This window comes from Erithacus rubecula (genome assembly GCF_903797595.1).
Source record: "Erithacus rubecula genome assembly, chromosome: 26".
Taxonomy (NCBI): Eukaryota; Metazoa; Chordata; class Aves; order Passeriformes; family Muscicapidae; genus Erithacus; species Erithacus rubecula.
The window spans coordinates 5,605,900-5,628,672 of record NC_136678.1 but is presented as its reverse complement, the minus strand read 5'-3'; the positions used below and the strand labels follow the sequence as shown (position 1 = coordinate 5,628,672).

Below are 22,773 nucleotides of genomic sequence, written 5' to 3'. Positions count from 1 at the left end.
CCTCTGACAGCCCAGCACTGCCAGAGGAGGAAGTGCTCAAAAATTCAAAAAACAAATAAAAATTCAATGTAATCCAAGCCACTGCTTGGACATGGGTTGTGCTCCATCAAATCTCCCAGTGGGAAAAAAAGAGGAATCTTCCCCCTCCTCTTCCTGCCACTCCTCACTCCACGTCAGTGCAGCAATGTCTGCTGAGGAAACAACCACTGAGCAGGAGAAAAGTTCAAAATCTCAGGGGGGAAAAACCCCCAAAGCAGTGAGAGTTTAGGGAATGGTGAGGATGATGATGGTGAGGCCCCAGGGATGCAGTGCAGGGCTTCAGCAGCAGCTCCAGCCTGGGGGAGAGGTGTCCCTGATGCTGATGTAATCCCCAGAGGCAGCAGAGGCAGAGCTCCCCTCTCCTGAGGATGAGCACATCATCTTCTCAATCAGAACCCTGGGGAAAAACAGCCCTGGGTTTGCTCTGGGGGGTGGTGAGAAATCAGCAGTGCAGAGAAGGAGGGAAAAATGAAAAGCAAAGCTCAGGAGGATGTCAACTGAAAATGAATAAATGATGGGAAAAAAATAAATGAGGAAATGATAAAAAATCAGGTTAAGGAATGGTGAATGGATTTAGGCAGGGACATTCCTCCATCCCAGCTGCTCCAGCCTGGCCTGGGGCACTGCCAGGGACCCAGGGCAGCCCCAGGGTGGGCTCTGGGACATGGCCCAGGCACTGTCCCTACCTCATGGCCTCGTTGATGTTCTTGTTTTCCTTCACAGACGTCTCCACCCACCCTGAAAATCCATTTTCTTTGCTGAACCGATCGATTTCTTCCCTGGTCACTGCCCACGGGGAAAGGTCACACTGCAAATGAGGAATTCACACAGCAGTGAGGAATTCCAGAGCCACAGAACCCCAGAATGGTTTTGGTTGGTTTGGTTTGGAATTTAAAACCCCCAAATTCCACCCCTGGGTGGGCAGGGACATCTCCCCTGTCCCAGGCTGCTCCAACCTGGCCTGGGACATTCCCAGGGATGGGGCAGCCACAATTTCTTTGGATAATTTGTGCCAGAGCCTCCTTATCCTCACAGGGATGAATTTCTCCTAATTTTGAAGCTGGGGGGGCATTCAGTGGCTTTAGAGGCAGCTCCCAGCTCTTGGGGCAAGGCTCTCCCTGGGATGTTGCAAGCAGCAAATTCTTTATCTGATCTCTCAGTCACTGACACACCCCAGCCAAGCACAGCTGGAATGGAGATTCCAACACTGTCCCTCATCCCCAGTGTGCCAGGAGAGCTGGCACAGGTGGGGTGGCACAGGTGGGGTGGCACTGATGCCACCAGGATGTCACAGGCAGAGCCAGAGCCTGGCCCAGAGCTCCTGGGTGCAGCCACCCAAATTTCCCTGATCCTGGCCAAGCTGTTGCCTCCAAACAGAACCCCAGGATGGCTGGGGCTGGGAAATGCCTGTGGGATGCTGGATCCCCACCCTGAGCACTCAGTGCCACCCCAGGCTGGGCACTCCAACCCCCTGGGCAGCCCCTGCCAACCTTTTCCATGAGGAAATTCCTGCTAAAATCCCCCCTGAGCTCCCCTGGCCCAGCCTGAGCCCTTCCCTCTCCTCCTGTCCCTGTTCCCTGGGATCAGATCCCAAATCCCCCTGGCTGCCCCTCCTCAGGGAGTTTTGAGGGCAATCAAGGGAAATAAATCATCATTGAAGTGTAATTTGTGGAGAAGTGGATCAGAAAAGCCACTCTCCTTCCCACCCACCCCACCCTTGAGTCACCTGCATCTCCCAGAGCAGACAAGCCTCCAACTGAATTTGGCACAGGGAGAACAAAAAGGAGGTTTGGAAACGAAGGGAAAACACATCACAGAAAGGCAGAACCCAACACCAAAGCCATAAAAACCCCCATCAGGTGCTCACCTTGTTGGCCAGCAGCAGGCAGGGCACTGGGCTCCCATCTGGCAGCAGCACTTTGCTGTCCAGGTCCTGCTTCCACCTGTGGCTGCTGCTGAAGGTGCTGCTGTTGGTGACATCGAACATGATGACACAGGCTGAGGCCTCCCTGTAGTACAGGCGGGTCATGGACGTGAAGCGCTCCTGCCCTGGGTCAGAGCCACCAAAAACACACCAAAAACACCAACAACACCCAGCTGTGGGTCTGGCTTGGCTCCTGCCAGCTGTGGCATCACCTGCAGCTGGCACGGATGATCTCTGCTTAAGGGATGTGGGTGTTCAGCTGGGCACTGGGCAGAGACTGGCACAGGATTATGAAATTCCAGGTTTGTTTGGGTTAACAGGGGGCAAAGATCACCCAGTGCATGGGCAGGGACACCTTTCCCCATGCCAGGCTGCTCTGGGACCCTTCCAGGCATGGACCCCAATATTTGCATTATTCCCAGTGTCCCTCAGCTGCCCACACCTCCAACTCCTTCTTAGGGCCAAAACTGAAACCAGTTTCTTGCTGCATTGCTCACTCTGCCAACTTCTCTTTCCTGTTGCCTTTTTAAGGATTCCAGGCACCCCAGCAGCAAAACCAGAGGAAACCACAGCCCTGTTTCCTTCCCTGCTCCACAGCCAGATGCTCCACATGCCATTTTAGAGATGCTGCTGCTGCCCAGGCCTCTCCTGGTGCCAGGGAATTTGGGAAATTCATTTCTCTGCCCTCTCCAGGGAGCAGGTGCCACTCCAGCTCATGTAATTCTGTCCCTCAGAGTGTGTCTCATTGCCAGAAATTTGGATTTTAGCACAGGATTTGGAGCTGAGCAGTCTCATATCCAGCCAGTTCCACATTCCCTCTGCTCTGGTTCCAGAACAGAAAGGAAAGGCTCAGCAGGAGTTGCTGTGTGCATTCCCTGCAAGTGGATTTTTAATTAAATATTTAAATTGCTACAGCAGCCTTGAGGCAGCAATGCAGAGCAGTCCTGCCCCTGGAATCCACAAGCTCCTGGGATTTATTTCTGGAGAAGAAGGAAAAGGAAGAAACAGGAAGAGGAAGGAGGAAAAAGAAGGCAAAAAAAGGCCAAAAAAAAGAGAACTTAAAAAAACCTTCAAAATACCTGCAATGTCCCAGAGCTGCAGCCGAACTGTCTCTGACTCTGACCACTGAACCACCTTCAGTGCAAAATCCACTGGAGAATCCCCAAAAAACCAGAAAGGAAACGTGATCAGGGCCATTCTGCACAGCCTCTCCCAAACCAGGGCACCACCCCAGCCCCAAGCCCAGAACCCTGGCCCAGGGTCTCCATCCCATGGCCAATTCCAGCCTGGAGGGGCTTGGAGCCCCCTGGACAGGGCAGGTGTCCCAGAGGGGCTGGGAGCTGCTCCCACCTGGACCAGCCAGATTTGCTGCAAACAGCCCAGGCAGTCAGAAAGGGGAACCCTGCCCTGCTCCACTGGCAGCCAGACCCAAAACCAGGAACAAAGCACAAAAAAATAAAATACCAGACACCAGTCTGCAGCATTTCCTGCTGGGACAGACCACAGGCACAGCCTGAAGCTCTCTGGCATGTTCCAAACCCAAATCCATCCCCTCTTGGGGCAGGAATAAGAAGATTTAAACAGCTGTGCTCAGCCCTCTCCATTTTGGGTCCTTGGGGAGATTTCCTGGGTAAACCCTTGGCAGCTCCTGCTCCTTCCAGGTTATTCATTCACACAAAAACCCAAATTCTGCTCAGCCCCATTCCCAGCCTGCTCCTCCCAGACCTTCCCAAGCCCTGCTGAGCCCTCAGGAGGCTCTCCAGACAATGCCAAACCAGCGCTGCTGCTGCTTTTACTGGGATGAACTGAGCCTGTAAATTCAGATTATCCAGTTTAAATTCCTGGGGCGGTTATTCCATGGGGTGGAGAAGGATGGGACACCCCAAATGAGCCGGGCAGAGGAACAGAATCCCCGGGGGGCTCAGGGAAGAGACTCCGGGAGTTCATGTCCCATCAACCACCGATGATTCGTGGCTGTTCCGACCCCAAATTCCCAACCCCAGAGCCCGGGGAGGACGCGGGGACAGAGGGGCGAGTTCCCCGGGGCGGGGGGCGCGCACCGGGACGGGAGCGGTGCTGGATCCCGGGAACAGGCCAAAAACCCCCAGGACACTCCCAGGAAACATCCAGGAACCCTCCAGGAAACACCCAGGAGCCGGGAGAGGTAGGGGAACAGAGGGGCGAGTTCCCCGGGGCGGGGGGCGAGGGGCGCGGCTCGGGATGCGCACCGGGACGGGAGCGGTGCCGGACCCCGGGAACCCATGGAATCCCCTAGAACCCCCCGGAAACCCCCGGGAAACCCCCGGGGAACATGCAGGAACCCCCCAGGGAACCCCCTGGAACCCTCAGGAGGACGGGGAACAGAGGGGCGAGTTCCCCAGGGCGGGGGGCGAGGGGGGCGCACCGGGACGGGAGCGGTGCCAGATCCCTGGACTCCCCGGAAACCCCCAGAAAACCCCCAGAAAACCACTTGGAAACCCCAGAAAACGCCCCAAAACCCCCAGGGAACCTCCTGGAACCCCCAGGAGGATGGGGGCACAGAGGCGAGTTCCCCGGGGCGGGGGGCGAGGGGCGCGCACCGGGACGGGCGCGGTGCCGGACCCCGAAAACCCCCCGGAAACCCCCAGAAAAGCCCCGGGGCAGCCCCGGAGGCCGGGCAGGGCTCACCTCCCACGGTGGATTTGTAGTGCCGGTTGAAGCTGTCGTTGGCGTAGCGCTGCACCAGCGATGTTTTGCCCACCGTGGCGTCGCCCACCACCAGCACCTTGAACATCCGATCGCGCTGCCCCATCCCGGCCCGGCCCGGCCCCGCTCGGTCATGTGCGGCTCAGCCGGGCCGGGGCGGAGCCGCCCGGGGCTGCCGGGAGCTGCAGTTCGGTGCTTTCGGTCTGAGCCGGCCCGAGCGCCGCCCGTGTCAGGAAATGCTGTCCTGTGCATCCCAGATCCTGCTCTGTGCGCCCCCAGACCCTGCTCTGTGCACGCCAGATCCTGCTCTGTGCCCCCCAAACCCTGCTCTGTGCGCCCCCAGACCCTGCTCTGTGCCCCCCAAATCCTGCTCTGTGCACGCCAGATCCTGCTCTGTGCACCCGAGATCCTGCTCTCTGCTCCCCAAACTCTGCTCTGTGCCCCCCAAATCCTGCTCTGTGCACCCCAAACCCTGCTCTGTGCACCCCATACTCTGCTCTGTGCCCCCCAAATCCTGCTCTGTGCACCCCAAACCCTGCTCTGTGCACCCCAGACTCTGCTCTGTGCACCCCAAATCCTGCTCTGTGCACCCCAGACCCTGCTCTGTGCTCCCCAAATCCTGCTCTGTGCACCCCAAATCCTGCTCTGTGCCCCTCAAATCCTGCTCTGTGCATCCCAAATCCTGTCCTGTGCACACCAGATCCTGCTCTGTGCACCCGAGATCCTGCTCTGTGCCCCCCAAATCCTGCTCTGTGCACCCCAGATCCTGCTCTGTGCCCCCCAAATCCAGCCCCGAGCGCCGCCCGTGTCAGGAAATCCTGTTCTGTGCCCCTCAAATCCTGCTCTGTGCACCCCAGATCCTGCTCCGTGCCCCTCAAATCCTGTTCTGTGCACCCCAAACCCTGCTCTGTGCGCCCCCAGACTCTGCTCTGTGCATCCCAAATCCTGTTCTGTGCACCCCAAACTCTGCTCTGTGCACCCCAAATCCTGCTCTGTGCTCCCCAAATCCTGCTCTGTGCCCCCCAGACCCTGCTCTGTGCCCCCCAGATCCTGCTCTGTGCCCCTCAAATCCTGCTCTGTGCACCCCAAATCCTGCTCTGTGCACCCCAAATCCTGTTCTGTGCCCCTCAAATCCTGCTCTGTGCACCCCAGACCCTGCTCTGTGCCCCCCCAGATCCACCCCCTGCACCCCCAGCCCCATTCTGCCCTGCCCTCTGCACCCTGTGTCCTGCCCCAGCCACCCCAGGACCCCTGGCCAGGCTCCTGCACCCCCAAATCCAGCCCCACAACAAGCACAAACCTCTCCCAATACATTTTTAATTTTTAAATCAATCCCCTGTTGCTGGCATTTCTCCCATTAAGGGGTTTGTTCCTTTCTGCAGCTGCTGCTCCTTCCCCCAGCCAGGATCTGCCCCTGCTGTGCCCCAGCACCCAAAATTCACCCCAAAGTGTGAATCCAGCAGGGTCTGGGGGCAGCTCCCCAAACCCAAGGCTTTGTTTTGGGGTTTGCACCAAGGTCCTGCTCTGGCTGAGCTGCAGGGAAACACCAATTCCTGCAAACCCAGGGGCTCTTCTGCACCCCAAATCCCTTCTGCCCCACAAAAATCAGCAGAAATGGGCAGAGGCCACGTGGCAGCAGCTCTTGGGGAGCAGTAGAACAAACACCTGGATTCCTGCTGGAGCCCCCAGGAGCTGGCCAAGGGCACCTGGCACTCCCAGTAATCCCAGTTTGCTTCATGGCCAGCAATTTATTTGATTTTCGTAACTCTCCTATCAAAAGAGCTCCAGCCTGAGCTCAAAAAAGCTTCAAAAGCTTCGAGGGGCCTTGAACCCAAAGAAAAAAAACCACCACAGTCCACATAAATAAATGTCATCTTTATTTAACCAAATATAATTTATCCATTAAGTCAACATCTGTCAGTTATAGGAACTATAAATAATTAAGACAGTCTTTTTCCTTTAATAAAAGAGTAAACCAGGATTTTCATCTGCAGGCAGCTGTAGAGAGTAGGCATGCATTGGAGTGCAACCAGTGGGAAGAGATTTGTTTGGTTTTTTTTTTTCCATCACTATTCCTCAGTTTTAAATGAGATTCTTCCCTGACCATTCCCCAAGCACACCTTTGACCATATTTAATGTACAGACCCCCCACCCCAACCAGGAGAGGCAGATTCCTCCTGCAGGGAACCTTTTTCTGGGGAATTCAGTGGTGATGTGACACCAGAAAAGCCAGCAGAGTTTCTCTGTGTATCCATAAAAGCTGAAGTGCTGATGGAAGGAAATCTTGCATTTATTCCTTAACATCAGGCAGAGAAACCAAGTGAGCAGCTGAGAATATTCCAGGAAATATTCCAGGAAATAAATATTCCAGGAAATATTCCAGGAAATAAATATTCCAGGAAATAAATATTCCAGGAAATAAATATTCCAGGAAATAAATATTCCAGGAAATATTCCAGGAGTGCCTGGCTGAGGGGTGAGCACAGCAGGGACTGGGTTTGGTGTTTCACCTGCAGCAGCTCTGGCCACAGCAGATCTGTGAAATGTCCCAGGTGCAGGATCAGAGCTGCTCCCAGGGAGAAGAGGGGAGGGGACTGAGCCTGATGTTGGATTAACAAAGGGAAAAAAAGGGGGAAATCATCTCAGAAATATAACCCTGCTGTTCTGAGGGGCTGGGAGGAGCAGCCTGAGCTCACCTGTCCCTCCTGCACACCTGCAGGGCAGGTTCCCACAGCCCCAGGGAGCACCTGGAGCAGCCAAGAGCCAGGTCTGGCTCCTGGGGCTCTCCAAAATTCCTTAATCCTGACCCCCACCCAGGTCCTGGGCTGGGACAAGGATCCTGGAATAACTTTGGTCTTGATTTGCCCATCTGGCTGCTCCAGCTCTGGTTGTTTGCTGCCCTCCCAGCACGGGGGACAGAAGGAATTCCTGATGGGAGCAGCACAAAAAGCAGGAGGGAAGCAGCAGAGGAGGGAACCCTGCACTCCCAGCTGGGCTGAACCCCCATCCCAGACTTTCCACAGGGGCAGGGGGCTCCTGTTCCCCACAGCTGCACCAATCCAGCTGTGCCTGCATCTCCAGCTGTTTCCCAGCTACAGAGAGAGAGAAATCCCAGGATCCACGGACATCCATCCCTAACAGACAGGAGCAGAATGCTCCTCCCCAGCTCAGAACAGCTCAGCTCAGCTGGGGGAGGCACTGGGGGGCTGCAAGGGGCCCCTCAGCAGCCCAGAGCAAACCTGGACACACAACCCAGGAGCTGTTTGTCCTTCCATCCCACTGGGAGAGCAGGGAAAGGGAGCAGCAGCAGGAGCTCCAGCAGGGAATGGGGGCAGGGGAGGGTCCCCAGCCCCTCTGGGGGAAGCTCAGAGCAGCTGAGCCCAGCTCAGCAGGGCTCAGGGGAGCCTGAAGGAGCCAGCAGAGCCCACCAGCGCTGGGGATCTCAAAATGAGCTCACTCCCACTCCTGGGGCACACAGGAGCCTTCCTCATCACCCTCCAGAGAGCCCAGGCAGGGCTGTGCCAGGAGGTTCTGCAGAGCTGAGCTCCACCTGCAGGGTTTAAAACGCTTATGAAGCGAAAAGAGCAGCCCTTGAGCTGGAGGGGGTGGGCAGGGGGGGCTCCCTGCACAGCCTGGCCAAGCAGGAGCTTCACTGGAACCTTGGTTCAGACACAACTGCTACAAAAATTGCACTTAGTGATTGTCTCGTTACACTTCTGTTTGTTTGTTTGTTCGTCCTCCCTAAAACTCAATAGATTTTTTTCTGTACAAACTTGGCTTGAAGTAGAAACCATGTAAAATTCCCATTGAAAATAATGAGAATCTGATATCAAAGGTGAAGTCTCCAGGGGGTGGGAGGAGGGGGGGAAGCAAAGAAACAACAAATGGAAAGGGGAGAGCTGTGGGAAGGGAGGAGAGAGGGATTTAATCCCCAACATCAGAGTCCCGGTCCCCGATGAGCCAGAGCACGTGGAAGCTGAGGGCCAGCAGCCCTGTCCCAATCAGGTCCCCCAGGGCTGTCAGGTAGGGGATGGAGAAGTTGTCAGGGTCCAGGTGCCTGCCCCACATCCAGTGCACCATCCAGTCAGCAATGTAGAGCAGGATCAGCACCTGGAACAGCCACAATCCCTGAGCCCTGGGTCCAAATCAGCTCTGCCAGGCTCAGGGAATCACAGCCACATCCCAAAAAATGGATCTGGAACTGTCAGTCACAACCCCTGAGCTCTGCAATCCCAAATCAGCTCTGCCTGGTTCAGGGAATCACAGTCCCATCCCGAAAACAGAGCTGGAACTGTGAGCCACAATCCCTGAGCTCTGCAATCCCAAATCAGCTCTGCCTGGCTCAGGGAATCACAGCCACATCCCAAAAACAGAGCTGGAACTGTGAACCACAACTGGTTTTGTGTGTCCCTCACAAGAATCACCCCATGGGCTCCCACAGCTCCAGGGAAAAGGGGAAACACTCCCTGCAAATCCCACATCCTCTTTCCATCCACCACCAGCCCTTCCCAAATTACCAACTCACCCTCCAGGACAGATGAGGGGGAAACACTCTGGCTATCAAAATCCTCAAAAGAGAGCAAAGGCAGGTTCTGAACTGCCCAGGGATGGCAGGAGGCAGGAATTGTGTGCCCAGGTGTCCAGGGGTCACCCTGGGGTCCCTGTGCCCAGCAGAGTCTCCCAGGCAGGGACAGGCTCTGCACACCTGGGCAGGTGACAGCTGTGTCCCCTGGGGGCTCCCAGCTCACCTGCAGCAGTGCTGCTGTCATGTAGAACACGATGAAGATGAGGGTGAGGGTGGTGTGGCCCCCCTGCATGGAGCTGATGGTGTAGAGGAAAACCAGGTGTCCAGGCACCACCAGCAGGAAGAGCACGCGGGCAGAGCGGGAGTTGACATCTGCAGAGGGACACAGGTGCCACCTGAGAGCCAGGGCAGGGCTGGCAGAGACTGAAGGGCCCTTCCCACCTCTGAGTGCAGACTGGCCAGGGATTGGGGGTTCTGTGCACTCCACACCCCCATCCCCCTGCCCCAACCCCCCCCTGAGCCCCCCTTGCTGTGCCAGCAGCACAAACCCCCCCAGGGCTGTACCTGGGCTGAAGAAGGTGCTGCAGGGGCTGGGGCACCTCCTGGGGGCTGTGCCAGGGCTGCCCCCAGGCTCCCCACTCATGTGCAGGTAGGTGGAGATGCGACTGGCCTGCACTGCCACCAGGTTGCCACCCACACCTGCAGGGCACAGAGGGCACTCAGGGCACTGCAGGAGCTGCTCCAGCTCACCTGCAGTGCCAGGGCTGGAATGGCACACAACAATTCATTCCTGACCCCTCTCCTGGTGTGGCAGGAGCTGGGACAAAGCTGAAGCAGCTTTGCAGCTCGGGGTAGTGGAAGGAAAAAGTGAAACAAAAATGAGTCAGGCAGCAAAACAGACACAGGAAGTTCAAAACTATTATTTTTCACACAGAACTCTGAAAGGCAGCAGCACAAGATGGACTGGCTCAGAATTAACTCCACTCATTGCAAAAAAAAAAAAAAAAAGCAATTAAAAAATGAGTTCTCCTGGTTCATCAGGCAGAAAGGAGGTGAAGACTTCACACCAGAACCAACCAGATTTCCTGACTCCAAGCACAAACACAAATCTTTGTGTTGCCACGGCAAATATTTTGGAAGGTGAGGGAGTTCCACCAGGCAGGAGGAATAAGGAAATGAAGAAGTCCCTGGAAATGTGGATTTGTGGGAATAACCTGCCAGCCTTTCACCTGTACAGGTGGCAGAGCCCCTGGTTTTCTAAAGGAATAATTCACTTTTCCACAGGAATAGCTCACTTTTCTACAGGAATAACTAACCTTTTTAAAGGAATAACTATTTTTTTAAAGGAATAACTATTTTTTTTTAAAGGAATAACTGATTTTTTTAAAGGAATAACTGATTTTTTTAAAGGAATAACTGATTTTTTTAAAGGAATAACTCACTTTTCTGAAGAAGTAACTTTTCTACAGAAATAACTAACTTTTCTGAGGGAATAACTCACTTTTCTATGGAATAACTCCCTTTTCTATGGAATAACTCCCTTTTCTATGGGAATAACTCCCTTTTCTGAGGCAATAACTCCCTTTTCATGGCAATAACTCCCTTTTCATGGCAATAACTCCACTTTCTATGGGAATAACTCCCTTTTCTATGGGAATAACTCCCTTTTCTATGGGATAACTCCCTTTTCTATGGGAATAACTCCCTTTTCATGGGAATAACTCCACTTTCTATGGAATAACTCCCTTTTCAATGGGAATAACTCCCTTTTCATGGCAATAACTGCGAGCAGCCAGCCCCTGTGCCAGCCCCAGGACTCACCATTGATGACAGGTGTGAAAACTGCCATGCCAGCAAAGTTGGGATCCGACACCGTCCTGTCCAAAATCAGCCCCCCAACGCTGCAGGGAGGAGAAGGGGCAGGTCAGGGCTGGCAGAGGCCCAGGGGGGGTTGGGGACAGGGCCAGCCCCACCTGCTGATGGCCATGGCAATGATGACAGGCTCCCAGCCCGAGTACAGCACCTCCCTGGTGGCTGAGCTCCTCTTGGCCACCACGACCCACAGGGGCAGCAGGGAGATGAAGAAGGCACACACCAAGGGGTTCACGTAGGCTTTGCTCTCTGGGGAGGGGCAAGGACAAGGAGAAGAGGCAGAGAAATCAAGGGCAGGTCCCTCAGGAGCTGCAGCACCTGCTGGTTCCCTCTCCCAGGGGAACACTGGGATGGGTTTCCCAGCAGATCTCTCCAGTTGCAGCTGCTCATCCCCACTCCCCACGCCCTGGCAGGATCTCCCAGTGCTGTTCCCTTCACCCCTGGGTGAACCTGAGCCCCAGCCCCGTGTCCCAGGGAGGAGGAGGAGGAGGAGGAAGAGGAAATTGGGAGTGCCCAGCTGCAGCCCTGCCCTGAGCATCCCCAGCCCAGCAGATGGAATCCAAATCTGCCTTTTGCAGGGACCAACCTGTCCCTGAGCCTTCCCTGCAGAGCAGGAGGCAGCGAGCAGATCCACCCCCTCCCTGAGCTGACCTGGGCAGCTCTGGAGCAGCAACCCCCCCTGCCCAGCCCCTGAGAGGTGAGATGAGAGCAGGGAGCCCCAGGAGGGGCTGCTCACCCAGCTCCCTGTACAGCCCCCAGCTGATCCCTGAGAGCAGGGCCAGGGTCAGCAGGTCGCCCAGGCTGGCGGCGATTGGCGTGGCCACATTGTCAGGGTTGATGCCCATCCTCCTGGAGCCAAGGATCACCCCAACCATCACCAGCCCTGCAGCAGCAAGGACAAAAAACAGGGAGGGACAGGGCTGGCACTGCCTGCCAGCTCTCAGCATGAGATCCCCGTGCAGGTGGTTTAAATTTTGGATTTTCCCAGCTGGTCACTGAAGAAGGTTCAGGAGGATGTTCTCTGAGGTTTTCAGGGTTGTTTATTGTTTTTTAGCTAAGAAATTCTTTCTCTAGCTGACAGCTGTCTGTTCAGAGATGCAGGGCACACTGCCTGCCAGAGGGCAGATCTTATCTTTTATACTATAAATTAGGTACCTAATATTTACAATCACTTTCCAATACTGTCCAACTCTGTCTCAGACCAATCCAATAATGCCAGCCTGGCACTTAACATGGATGGCATGAAGAAGAAGAAGGAAAGGACATACCACACCCCAAACCCTTCAAATTAGCTTCAAACCCCTAATATAAACACTTGTAGAAATTCACTTTTCTATCTCCTAATGGTCTAATTTATACTCTACTTATTTTTGGTGACTTGTAATTCTTCCTGCAATGTTGCTAATTTTTTCCAGGGACTGTCATAGGAGTCCTGGGCACCATGCCAGGGGTCTGGGGGCAGCCAGGGGAGCCCCCCAGAGGGAAGGTCAGTATTTAGGAGAGGAGCTGGAGGAGGGGGGCTCACCCAGGAGCAGGGAGGCGATGAAGGCAGTGGCCACACTGCTGGCACACAGCAGCACAGCGTGCTCCAGGCTGAAGTGCCCATCTGGGATCCACCCAAACACCACGGCTGCAATGGAGGCCAGGAAACCAACCACGGTGGCCTGGACCTGGAATGGGCACCAGAGACTCAGCAAAACAGCCCCAGGGTGGGGCAGAGGCTGCCCAGAGGACCTGGGGGTGCCTCAGCCTGGCAGGGCACAGTGCAGTGTGTCCCTGCCCATGGGAAATGGGTGAGATTTGAGCTCCCCTCCAACCCAAACCACTCCATGATTTTAATTCTGTGATTCTAACAGGGAAACCCTCCCCAGGGGGAGCAGAAGCCAGCGTGGAAACACCCAGTGCAACCTGCAGGGCCACAAAGGCACCACCTGCCTCCCTCTGAGACCCAGAACATTGGGAGCCAACAGCCCAACCTGGGCACTGAAACCTCCCAGAGCTGCCAAAGCTGGGCCAGCCCAGCTGCAAACACCCCCTGCCCTCCCCTACCTGAATCAGAGCCATGTTCCCTGTGATCATCTTCCAGAGCTCCTTGGGTGTGTCCATCTGGCCAATATTAGCCTGCAGAGCAGATGAGACACCACTGAAGGCAAATTCCTGCATGCCAGGGGCAGGAGAGGACCCCAAACCCTCAAACCCTCAGCCCTTAGAGGAGAATTCAGCAGAAAAGGGAGTGGAGGGGAATCAACACCAACCAAAAGATCTGATGGGAATGTTGCAAAAGCAGGGAGACCTCTCTGTGCCCCACACTGCACTTCTGATGGAAATAATTGCATTTCTCATGGAAAAAATTGCATTTCTCCTGGAAATTATTGCATTTCTTATGGAAATTATTGCATTTCTCCTGGAAATCACTGCATTTCTCCTGGAAATCACTGCACTTCTCATGGAAATAACTGCATTTCTCCTGGAAATCACTGCACTGCTGACCCAGCCATGCCTGGGCCCCAGCTGGGTCAAGCTGCCCCCAGGCCAGGGGTGCAGAGCTCAGGTCAGCTCTGTGCCCTGCACGTGGGGCAGAGCTGGCAGCAAACCCTCCTGTCCTGCCAAAAGCTGAGCAAACAAGGCTGGGGACACGTGGGGACACAGAGGAGCAGCAGCAGTGGCACAGGGGACACCTGGCAGCAGGAGGGGCTGGGCAGGGTGACCAGGAGATGGAAATTGTTTGAATTCCTGGTGAAGGATCCAAAACAACCCAGAGGAATCACTGCAGGGCGTGAGCTCTGCTCCTCTTCTCCTCCTGGAATTTATATTCAATTTTTAAATTTTTAAACTTTTTCAAAGCTTATATCCAATCTGCATCATCAGGAGCTGATGAGCTCAGGAAACAAGGGGAGGCTCAGACACTGGGGAGGGAAGTGCCTGACAGCACCAAACTTGTGCACAACAGCACAGCAGCAATTTTCCTCCTCTCAGGTGGAAAAGAAAACAAGAAAAGCAGAAATCATTGATTAATTAATCCCCCTGCTCTCCTTGCTGGATGAGCTTGGGAACTGCCAGCTCGTTTTATTGAGATGCCAAATGATTCTGGGCAGAGAGGAGGAAGGAATGGGGGGAAAACCAACAAAAACTGGCTGGAGCAGCACATCCAGCACAGGAACCTGAGCTCCATAAGAAGCCTGACCTTAAAATTCCAGCCACATGGCAATTAGGCTGGGATTAACACAACCTCTCTGCAGGCACTTAATCCTCTAACTAATGGGGGAGTTCTGCCTCTTCATTGTGAAAGGAATTTCTGAGGTGCCTTAAGGCAGCACTAATTAGGAACCCAAGATGTGAGAGAGCTGCTGCCCTGAGGGGAGAGCTCAGCAGGAGCCCAGGAGGGACAGGGCAGCTCCCTGGGCACCCCTGGCAGCAGAGATGCTCCTGCCCCCAGCACAGGCACAGGCAGGGGCTGGGATGGCCCTGGGATGGCCCTGGGATGGCCCTGGGATGGTCCTGGGATGGCCCTGGGATGGTTCTGGGATGGTCAAGGACCCTGTGGTTGCTGTTTTAGGGAGGGCAGGCAGGAGCCAAAGCCTGGCTAGTGCCAGCCCAGCTCAGCCTGGGGACAGGAGCTGGGGTGTCCCTGTGCTGGGGTGTCCCTGTGACCCCCCAAGTTCTGCATTCCTGGCTCTGCACAGCCTCATTCCTCTGCCAGGGGACAGGGGCAGGGACAGGAGCAGGGGACAGGGACAGGGGACATGGAACAGGAACAGGAACAGGGGGCAGGGACAGGGGACATGGAACAGGGACAGGAGACAGGGGGCAGGGACAGGGGACATGGAACAGGGGACAGGGACAGGGGACATGGAACAGGGGACAGGGACAGGGGACATGGAACAGGGGACAGGCTGCCTCCTGCAAGGGCTCCTCTCAGGAATTCCCATCCCAAGGGAGTTCAGATCTTCCCCTTGCAGGTGGAGGATGCCAAGCCCCAGCATGGGGACACAGGACATGAGGCTGGAGATGCTCTGCAGAGGAGGGAGTGTCCCTGTCCCTGGGTCCCTGTCCAGCCCTGCTCAGCTCCAGGGAGAGCACAGAGCAATTCCTGGGCTCTGAGGAGCTGCCAGAGGCTGCCCCAGCCCTCAGGGATGCTCAGGAAGGGACCAGAGTGATCTGGGAGCTCCCCCTGCCCCTGGCTCCTGCCAGCCTGCCCTGGTGGCACTGCTGTGCCCAGATCAGCTCCCAGCCTGTGCCCCAGCCCCAGCAGGAGGAACTGAGCTGTCAGCAAAGCCCCAGGACCATTAATCCTCCCAATCCCATCAGCCCAGCAGGGTGGAAACACCTTCCCACAGCTGCAGCCCAGGCTGGGCAGCCTGCTGCCATCCCAGGGGGGATTTTGGGAATGTGACCTGTCACACTCCCCCAGCCCCAGGGCAGCTCCCCTGTCACACCCCCACCCCAGGTCAGGCTCCCCTCTGCTCCCCCAGCCCCAGGGCAGCTCCCCTCTGCTCCCCCTGCCCCAGGGCAGCTCCCCTGCCCTCCCCCAGCCCCAGGGCAGCTCCCCTCTGCTCCCCCAGCCCCAGGGCAGCTCCCCTCTGCTCCCCCAGTCCCAGGGCAGCTCCCCTCTGCCCTCCCCAGCCCCAGGGAGCTCCCCCTGCCCTCCCCAGCCCCAGGGCAGCTCCCCTGTCACACCCCCAGCCCCAGGTCAGGCTTCCCTGCCCTCCCCAGCCCCAGGGCATCTCCCCTCTGCTCCCCCAGCCCCCAGGGCAGCTCCCCCTGCCCTCCCCTGCCCCAGGGCAGCTCCCCTGCCCCCCCCAGCCCCCAGGGCATCTCCCCTCTGCTCCCCAGCCCCAGGGCAGCTCCCCCAGCCCCCAGGGCAGCTCCCCCAGCCCCCAGGGCAGCTCCCCCAGCCCCCAGGGCAGCTCCCCCAGCCCCCAGGGCAGCTCCCCTCTCCTCCCCTGCAGACTCACAGCTGTGGACAGACGGGATGCCAGGGTCATCTCCAGGTTCCCCTTCAGGCCCAGCAGAGCAGGAACCAGGATAAAAACCTCAGTCACGTATTTGAAGACATCCCAGTGCTGCAGGGTTCAAACACACGAAATAAAATCATTAAATAAAACTGTGGTTGATGCCAACCTTGGCTGTGGGCCCAGTGCCACCCCCTGAGTGTCACCTCTGTCACCTGGCCCTGCCCTGGGCACACACAGTGCCCTCCCTGCTGCTCACTGGGAGCTCTGCTGTGCTGTTCCCCAATTCTGACATTTGCAGCAGGCACCACATGATCCTGCTGGGCTGCAAAATCTGCTCTGAGCCAGCAACTGTCAGTGAAAAATCCCCCAAAGAGCCACCAGTGACAAAATGTTTACACACCCAGAGGCCAGGACAGGGGAAGATGGGGAGGATTTGCCCAATACTTGCAGTTTTTGGCAGATTTGAGTGCTGAGGTTTGGTCAGACTCAGCTGAGAGCCTTTTCTATGTGTGTTCCTTGCAAATATAAATATAAATATATATATATATTATCCAAATAGCCCACCTTTCTCTGCTACCTGTGTTAATTCAGACATTTCCTAATTCCTCTGCCCCTCCAGCTGCCCTGGGTGAGGCACAGAGGCTGCCATGGTTATTTAGGAATAAAACACAGAGTAATTGCAAATTGCAGGGTAAGCACCTTCCAGGGGAGCAGCTAAAAACAAAAACAACACTCCAAAGCCCCTCACAGCCACATTCAAAACCACCCAAACCTCACTGCCCCATTTTTTATGGCCAGTGCCCAAAATCTCTGCTGCTTCCCACCCTGCCACCCTCCCTTGAAGGACACAGGGCACAGAAATCCCAGCTGGGATGTGCTGAATGTCACCTGCAGATGTCACCTGCAGCCCTCCTGGGCAGGGCCACCCTGCCAGGGCAGAAATTTCTCTCCAGGACAAGAAAAGCCACCAGCAAATATAAATCCACCTGCCTGCCCAACAGGCTCCTGTGAGGAAGGAGCTCTGATATTTTGTGTTTGTTTTTCCACCCTGCAGTTTCCTGGTGTTTTGCAATCCCAAAATCAAGCTGCACTTGAGAAATCACTGGAGGGAAATAAAAAAAAAAAAAAAAAAAAAGTGGAGGCAAGCTTGAGATGGAGGAATTGGGATTATTCCTACTGAAAGGGAAAGGGTGTTTTCTCCAGGGATAAAAATCCTCCTGGTGTTTGGAAAGGTGTCCCTGCCATGGGATGGGACCAGCTTTGGGGTCCCTCCAACCCAAACCCTGTGGGATTTGATTCCCAGGGACACAGATAAGATCCCTGAGGCATTTCCCAATCCCAGCTGTGTCCCTGCTGCAGGATGAGGCTGCTGAGGTCACCTGGAGGTGCCACAGCCTGGCCTGGGTGATCCTGCAGGGATTTTCTGGATTCTCTGTGATCTGAGCTGCTCCTCACCCAGCCCAGGCTCCTCAGGAGCAGCCCAGCTCAGCCTCCCCAGCTATTTTTAGGAGGCTGTGGGATGGTTTTGCTGCATGCCCAGAGGGTGAATCCCTCATTCCATGCCCCTGGCAGCAGCCAGGGCTGCAGGAGGTGCCACCAGAGCCACTCCAGCACAGGCACCTGGTCACTCTGGGCTGTGCACACCTTCCCTGCCCCCAGAGCTTCAGATCAGCCCCTCCATCCTCATCCCAAGCCTGGCTGTGGAAATGAAGCTTTAGGGGAGGCTGCTCTGCCAACCTGCAGCTCCCTGGGCAGGACAGGACCCCAGCCCCTCCCTGGAGAAAGGAAGAAAAGCCATTTTTGGGGAAGGAAAACAAGGAGGATTCTGCAGAGCTCAGCAGCTCGCTGGCTGCAAAGAGCAGGACCCCTGGGCTCCTGCCAGATGATTTAATAGAAGAAGTTGTAAAACACTGGGAGTCTGTGGGGCTGCACAGAGCTCCCTGTGCAGGGCAGAGCCCACAGAGCAGCTCCAGGGGCACACCCAGAGCCAGGCTGCTGGGGAAATCAGGAGGAAAAAAAACCAAACAAAACACACAAACTATAAAAAAGGCTCAAAAAAACCACCACCAAAAAAAACCCCAAAAAAAAAAAAAAAAAAAAAAAAAAAAAGGAAAAAAAAAAAAAGGAAAAAAAAGAGGAAATAAGAATTTCAGTTCAGGACATGGAGCTGTTAAAATTGCACAGAAATACAGAAAGAAGGTGGTTTTAGGGAAGCAAACACAGCCAGGCAGCTCTGCAGGGCTGAACTGGGCCTGGCTCTATCCAGGTTCTGGAATAACCATCCCCCTTCCCCACCCTGTGCCATTTCCAGGGCTCAGTTGATGCCAAGGCTGAGGGAGCTGCAGCTGCTGTGGGACACAGGAATTGCAGTTCTGTTCCACAACAAGCAGGGCAGAGTCCCAGCCCTGCCTGCTCCAGGAAAAACTTCAGCTCAAAGCACTTTGGGGAACTTCCAGAAGAGCCAGGCAGGAGTTTGCAGGGATTTTTGACAGGAAAACGTGCTGGAAATGTCCTTATTTTTCAGCAAAGGATTCTGGTAAATCTCCCCTGGATTAATTTAGCCTTTCCTGTTTGGAGTCACTGCCCAGCTCCCCCAGCAGGTCCCACCAAGGGATGGCCAGAGCACAAAGGCAGGAGGGAAACTGCTGCTCTGGGCAGGACAGCACCAGGAGTGTCTGCCTGACACCCCAAAAAACCCCCTGGCTCTGAGCTGGGCAGGTCCAGCTGCCAGGGCTGACACTGGAGCCTCTCTCTGCCCACGCCAGGGCTTGTTTAGCCCAGCCCAGCAAACCCAGCAGCTCCCAGCACAGCATTTCTGGCTGCCCAGTGGCTGCAGCCCCATCCAAAGCCAGGCAGGAGCCACTTTGTGCTCAGGGATGGGAGGCTTTGCCTTCAGGGCAAGGAGAAGCTGCTCTGCTGCTTGGGGAACGTGGTGCAGAGCAGCACAGGAGCCCCAGTTTGCAAAGGCACCATTCCCACATGGAAACACAACCAGGCTGGCACGTTCCCACAGTGTCACCTGCCCCAGGGACACCTTGGTTCCCACCCAGAGGCCGCTGCCAGCGCCCTGCTGGCCTTTCCTAAAATTCCCCTCCACAGCCCTGGCACCCCTGGGTGCCTCCAGAGCACAGGGAAGAGGTGCAGGAAGCTCTGGAATGAGCCTGGCACATGCTGGGAGAAACATTAACCTGGCAGGCACGAGCCTGAACAGCACAGCACAGCTCCTGAGGTGGGGCAGGGACAAGAGGAGCCAGTCCCTGGGCTGGGATGGCAGCAGGGAGGGGATTCATCCCCAGCTGTGATGCACACAGTGCTCTCAGTCCCCAGCTTCAGCTGCACCTTCTCCTCTGAGCCACAGCATCCTCTCCTCCCTTATTCCTCACACCATCCCCATCTCCTTAAATTAGCTGAGCTTGATTTACAGAGCCAGGCTTGGGACAAGCTGATGGAGCTGATGGAGGGCTCCCCATCTCCGCAGGGAACTGTTCTCCCCCATTCCTGCGGCTGAACCAGCCTTGGCACCCCAGGATCCCCCCGCTCCCCGAGCCAGGACAGCCCCGTCCTACCTGCACCACGTCCAGCACCATGCCAGCAGCCACGGTGCCGAAGCCAGCCAGCAGGAAGGGGAACAGCACCTGCAGCCCGATGGAGAAGGAGGTCTCCTTGAGGGGCGGGGAGGGCTCGGCGCCCCGCTCCGTGCTGGTGTCGTCGCTCTCGTTGCTCTGGCTGCCGTTTTCCAGCAGAGCATCCTCCTCCCGCACGCCCTTGGCGTTGGCGCGGCTCTCCAGCAGCAGCGCCTCCGCCTCCGCCCCGCCGCCCTGCGGCCCCCGCAGCTCCGCGGGCCGGCCGCGCTCCGGCCCGGCCGCGCACTGCCCGGCCGCCGCCCCGTTGGCCTGGGGGGGCTCCTGCTGCTCCAGCTTGGACGCCATGAGCGGGACGGGCTGGGCTGACCCTCGCCTCGCCGGGCCTACAGCCAGCAGCTGCTCCAGGAGGGATCTTCTGCCAGCAGCGGCTTATCCACGCGGGCCGTGCAGCATGGAGCAGCGAGCCGCGCTCGCCCGCCCGGGAGTGCAGAGGCTGCTCCTGCGGCAGAGATCCCCATCCAGCAGCGCCCGGCCAGGGGACGCGGCAGCAGCTGGGAACGGCAGCAATTCCCTCCGGCTCCGCCGCTCTCCAGCGCTGGGGGCTGCAGCGGCCACCAGGGCAGCACCCGAGCTTTCCTCCCTTGATGTGACACCTTCTCCCGGGTTTTATTTCCGGAGGGAAAACCAGATGGAGTGGAGGACACAGAAGCTTAAAGGAACACTGAAGGAAAGGACTGGATTTTGGAGATGATCCCACTCAGGCTCTTCTTGCTACCAGGGCTTTGCCACTTCCTCCAGTGGCACTGTCCCTCTGCAGAATTCCAGTCTGAAGGCTCCTGCGGGCTTTCTGCCAGAACAGCCAGCGATTCCAGCAGGCTTCGGGTGTCACTGCCGTCCTCCTCCGCCCCCAGAAGAATTTCTCACCCAGCAGCACGAGGCGAGCACAGTTCTTACTCCGAGTGACAGCCGGTCCCCAGTGAAGGTTACTCACGGAGCTGAGCGGGCTGCAGGGTGGGGGCTGGCATTGGGACAGCCTGGGGCTTGACGTGCTTTTCCAAGAACTCCTTTATCACCTGAAACACACGGGAGGAAAGCTGATATTCCGTGGGGTCCCGTGGCTCCCGGCTGGACCCGCGGCTGCTCTCCCCGCCCCGGGCACCCTCCGCGCTCAGAGGGGCTGCGGGGGCAGAGCAGGAGGGACCCGCAGGACGAACCCCGCGCCCGGGGCTCCTCCGGGGCTCCTCCGGGGCTCCTCCCGCTGCCGCAGCGCCGGAGCTGCCGCAGCGCCCGCAGAGCCCCCGGTGCCCCTGCCAAGCGCCGGTGTCCCCGCGGCACGGCTGCCGTGTCCCCCGGGTGTCGGTGTCCCCGCGGTACCGCTGCCGTGTCCCCCCGGTGTCGGTGTCGGTGCCGTGTCCCCGCGGTACCGCTGCCCTGTCCCCCCGGTGTCGGTACCGTGTCCCCGCGGTACCGCTGCCGTGTCCCCCCGGTGTCGGTACCGTGTCCCCGCGGTGCCGGTTCCGCCCGGTGCCGCTCGCTCCGCTCCCGCTGCGCACCCGCGGCTCCCCCGCCGCCCCGCGCTCAGCCCCGCCGGGCCCCGCCCCGCGCCGCCCTGACATCACCGCCGGCCAATGGCGGCCGCGCCCGCTCCGCCGTGCCGCGCTCCCATTGGTCCGACGCGCGTGGCGTCACGTCTGGCCCCGCCCCCGAAGTGGGAAGGCCCCGCCTCTTTGGCGGCGAGGGGGCGGGACCTGAGGTCACGTACGGCTGAGCCCGCACCGGGCGGGAGCGGGCGGTGTGTCTGTCTGTCTGTCTGTCTGTCTGTCTGTCTGTCCGTCAGTGTGCCCAGCCGCCCTCCTTCCATCCATCCTGCTCTGCTGTCAGTCCATCCATCCATCCATCCATCCATCCATCCATCCATCCATCCATCCATCCATCCATCCATCCATCCATCCATCCATCCATCCATCCATCCCTCCCTCCATCCATCCATCCATCCATCCATCCATCCATCCATCCATCCATCTCTCCATCCATCATCCATCCATCCATCCATCCATCTCTCCATCCATCCATCCATCCATCCATCCATCCATCCATCCATCCATCCATCCATCCATCCCTCCCTCCCTCCATCCATCCATCCATCCATCCATCCCTCCCTCCATCCATCCATCCATCCATCCATCCATTTCTCCCTCCCTCCCTCCCTCCCTCCATCCATCCCCTGTGGTTTTACCTGCTCTCACCTGTCCTGTCCGTGGATCCCTCGTTGTGCCCCGTGGGCACAGGGAGTTCACAGGTGGCCACAGGTGTCCTGTGGTGCCACCAGCCCCAGGGCAGTTCCAGCCAGGGCAGCAGAGCTGGGTCCAGGCTGAGGAGCACCAATGTTCTCAGTGGTACCTGCTGGACTTCAGACCTCTGCCAGGCTGATGCAGCCCAGAACAAAAGCTCAGGAATATTGTCACGTACTCTGCCTCTGTTTGTGCCAAACTGACCCACAACAAATAAATAAAGAGCATAAAAACTCCTGCTACAGAGGTCAGGTCCTCTGTAGAATCCTGTGTTCCTGAATGAACCAGCTCTGATTCATGCTTTCCTTTTATTTCCTTTTATTTCCTTTTTTTTTTTTTTTTTTTTTTTTTGGTCATGAGTGGAAATTCTGAGCAGTTGTTTTTCCTTCCTGCCTTTCCTTTCCTCCCAGGAAATGGTGAGCAGCGAGTTGCTGCTCAGGGTGATGGTGTGACCCCAGCTCCAGGCCTTGGAGACCCGTTCTGGGCCAAAGAGGGGGCTGGGGCAGGGGATGTGTGTGGGGGGGAGGGGAGGGCACTGGGGAGCCACATTCCCACCGGGACACGGGACTGGGGCGTGCCTGGAGCTGCTGACCTCATTCCCTGAGGAAACAGAAGCAGAAACAGGGCAGGGACCCACTGGGACCCCAAGCTGGGGGCTCTGCTCCCATCAGGAGCTGGGCACAGGGAGGTGCTTTCCTGGAATATTTGGTGCTTTTGGGAGAAGCAGAGCAGAACTGGACAGATGATTGGAGAAAGCAGCGCTGATAAGAGAGTTTTGATATGGGCAGAGAGTGACAGGATACTGCCAGAGGGCAGGGATGGATGGGATTTTGGGAAGGAATTCCTCCCAGGCAGGGTGGGCAGCCCTGGCTGCCCCTGGATCCCTGGCAGTGCCCAA

General features: G+C 57.0%; 2 protein-coding genes across 3 annotated transcripts; both read right to left on the bottom strand.

Moving 5' to 3' along the window:
* Nucleotides 1-281: 281 nt before the first annotated feature.
* On the bottom strand, nucleotides 282-4,789 carry RAB29 (RAB29, member RAS oncogene family). 2 transcript variants are annotated; one of them, XM_079327387.1, is made up of 5 exons: nucleotides 4,631-4,789; nucleotides 3,043-3,114; nucleotides 1,907-2,088; nucleotides 726-847; nucleotides 282-436 (listed from the first exon to the last, which is right to left on the bottom strand). In XM_079327387.1, exons 1-5 carry the CDS (start codon nucleotides 4,752-4,754, stop codon nucleotides 319-321), a joined length of 618 nt encoding a protein of 205 aa, XP_079183513.1. In that variant the 5' UTR covers nucleotides 4,755-4,789; the 3' UTR covers nucleotides 282-318. The 2 variants fall into 2 exon arrangements, with proteins under 2 accessions (XP_079183513.1, XP_079183514.1); XM_079327388.1 differs by lacking the exon at nucleotides 3,043-3,114 and having other exon boundaries at nucleotides 4,631-4,779.
* Nucleotides 4,790-8,188: 3,399 nt separating this feature from the next.
* Nucleotides 8,189-21,159, bottom strand: SLC41A1 (solute carrier family 41 member 1). The gene is made up of 11 exons (XM_079327475.1): nucleotides 21,053-21,159; nucleotides 19,567-20,657; nucleotides 16,001-16,108; nucleotides 13,095-13,166; nucleotides 12,571-12,715; nucleotides 11,782-11,928; nucleotides 11,147-11,294; nucleotides 10,995-11,074; nucleotides 9,738-9,872; nucleotides 9,397-9,545; nucleotides 8,189-8,758 (listed from the first exon to the last, which is right to left on the bottom strand). Exons 2-11 carry the CDS (start codon nucleotides 19,927-19,929, stop codon nucleotides 8,573-8,575), a joined length of 1,533 nt encoding a protein of 510 aa, XP_079183601.1. The 5' UTR covers nucleotides 19,930-20,657; nucleotides 21,053-21,159; the 3' UTR covers nucleotides 8,189-8,572.
* Between the last annotated feature and the right edge of the window lie 1,614 nt (nucleotides 21,160-22,773).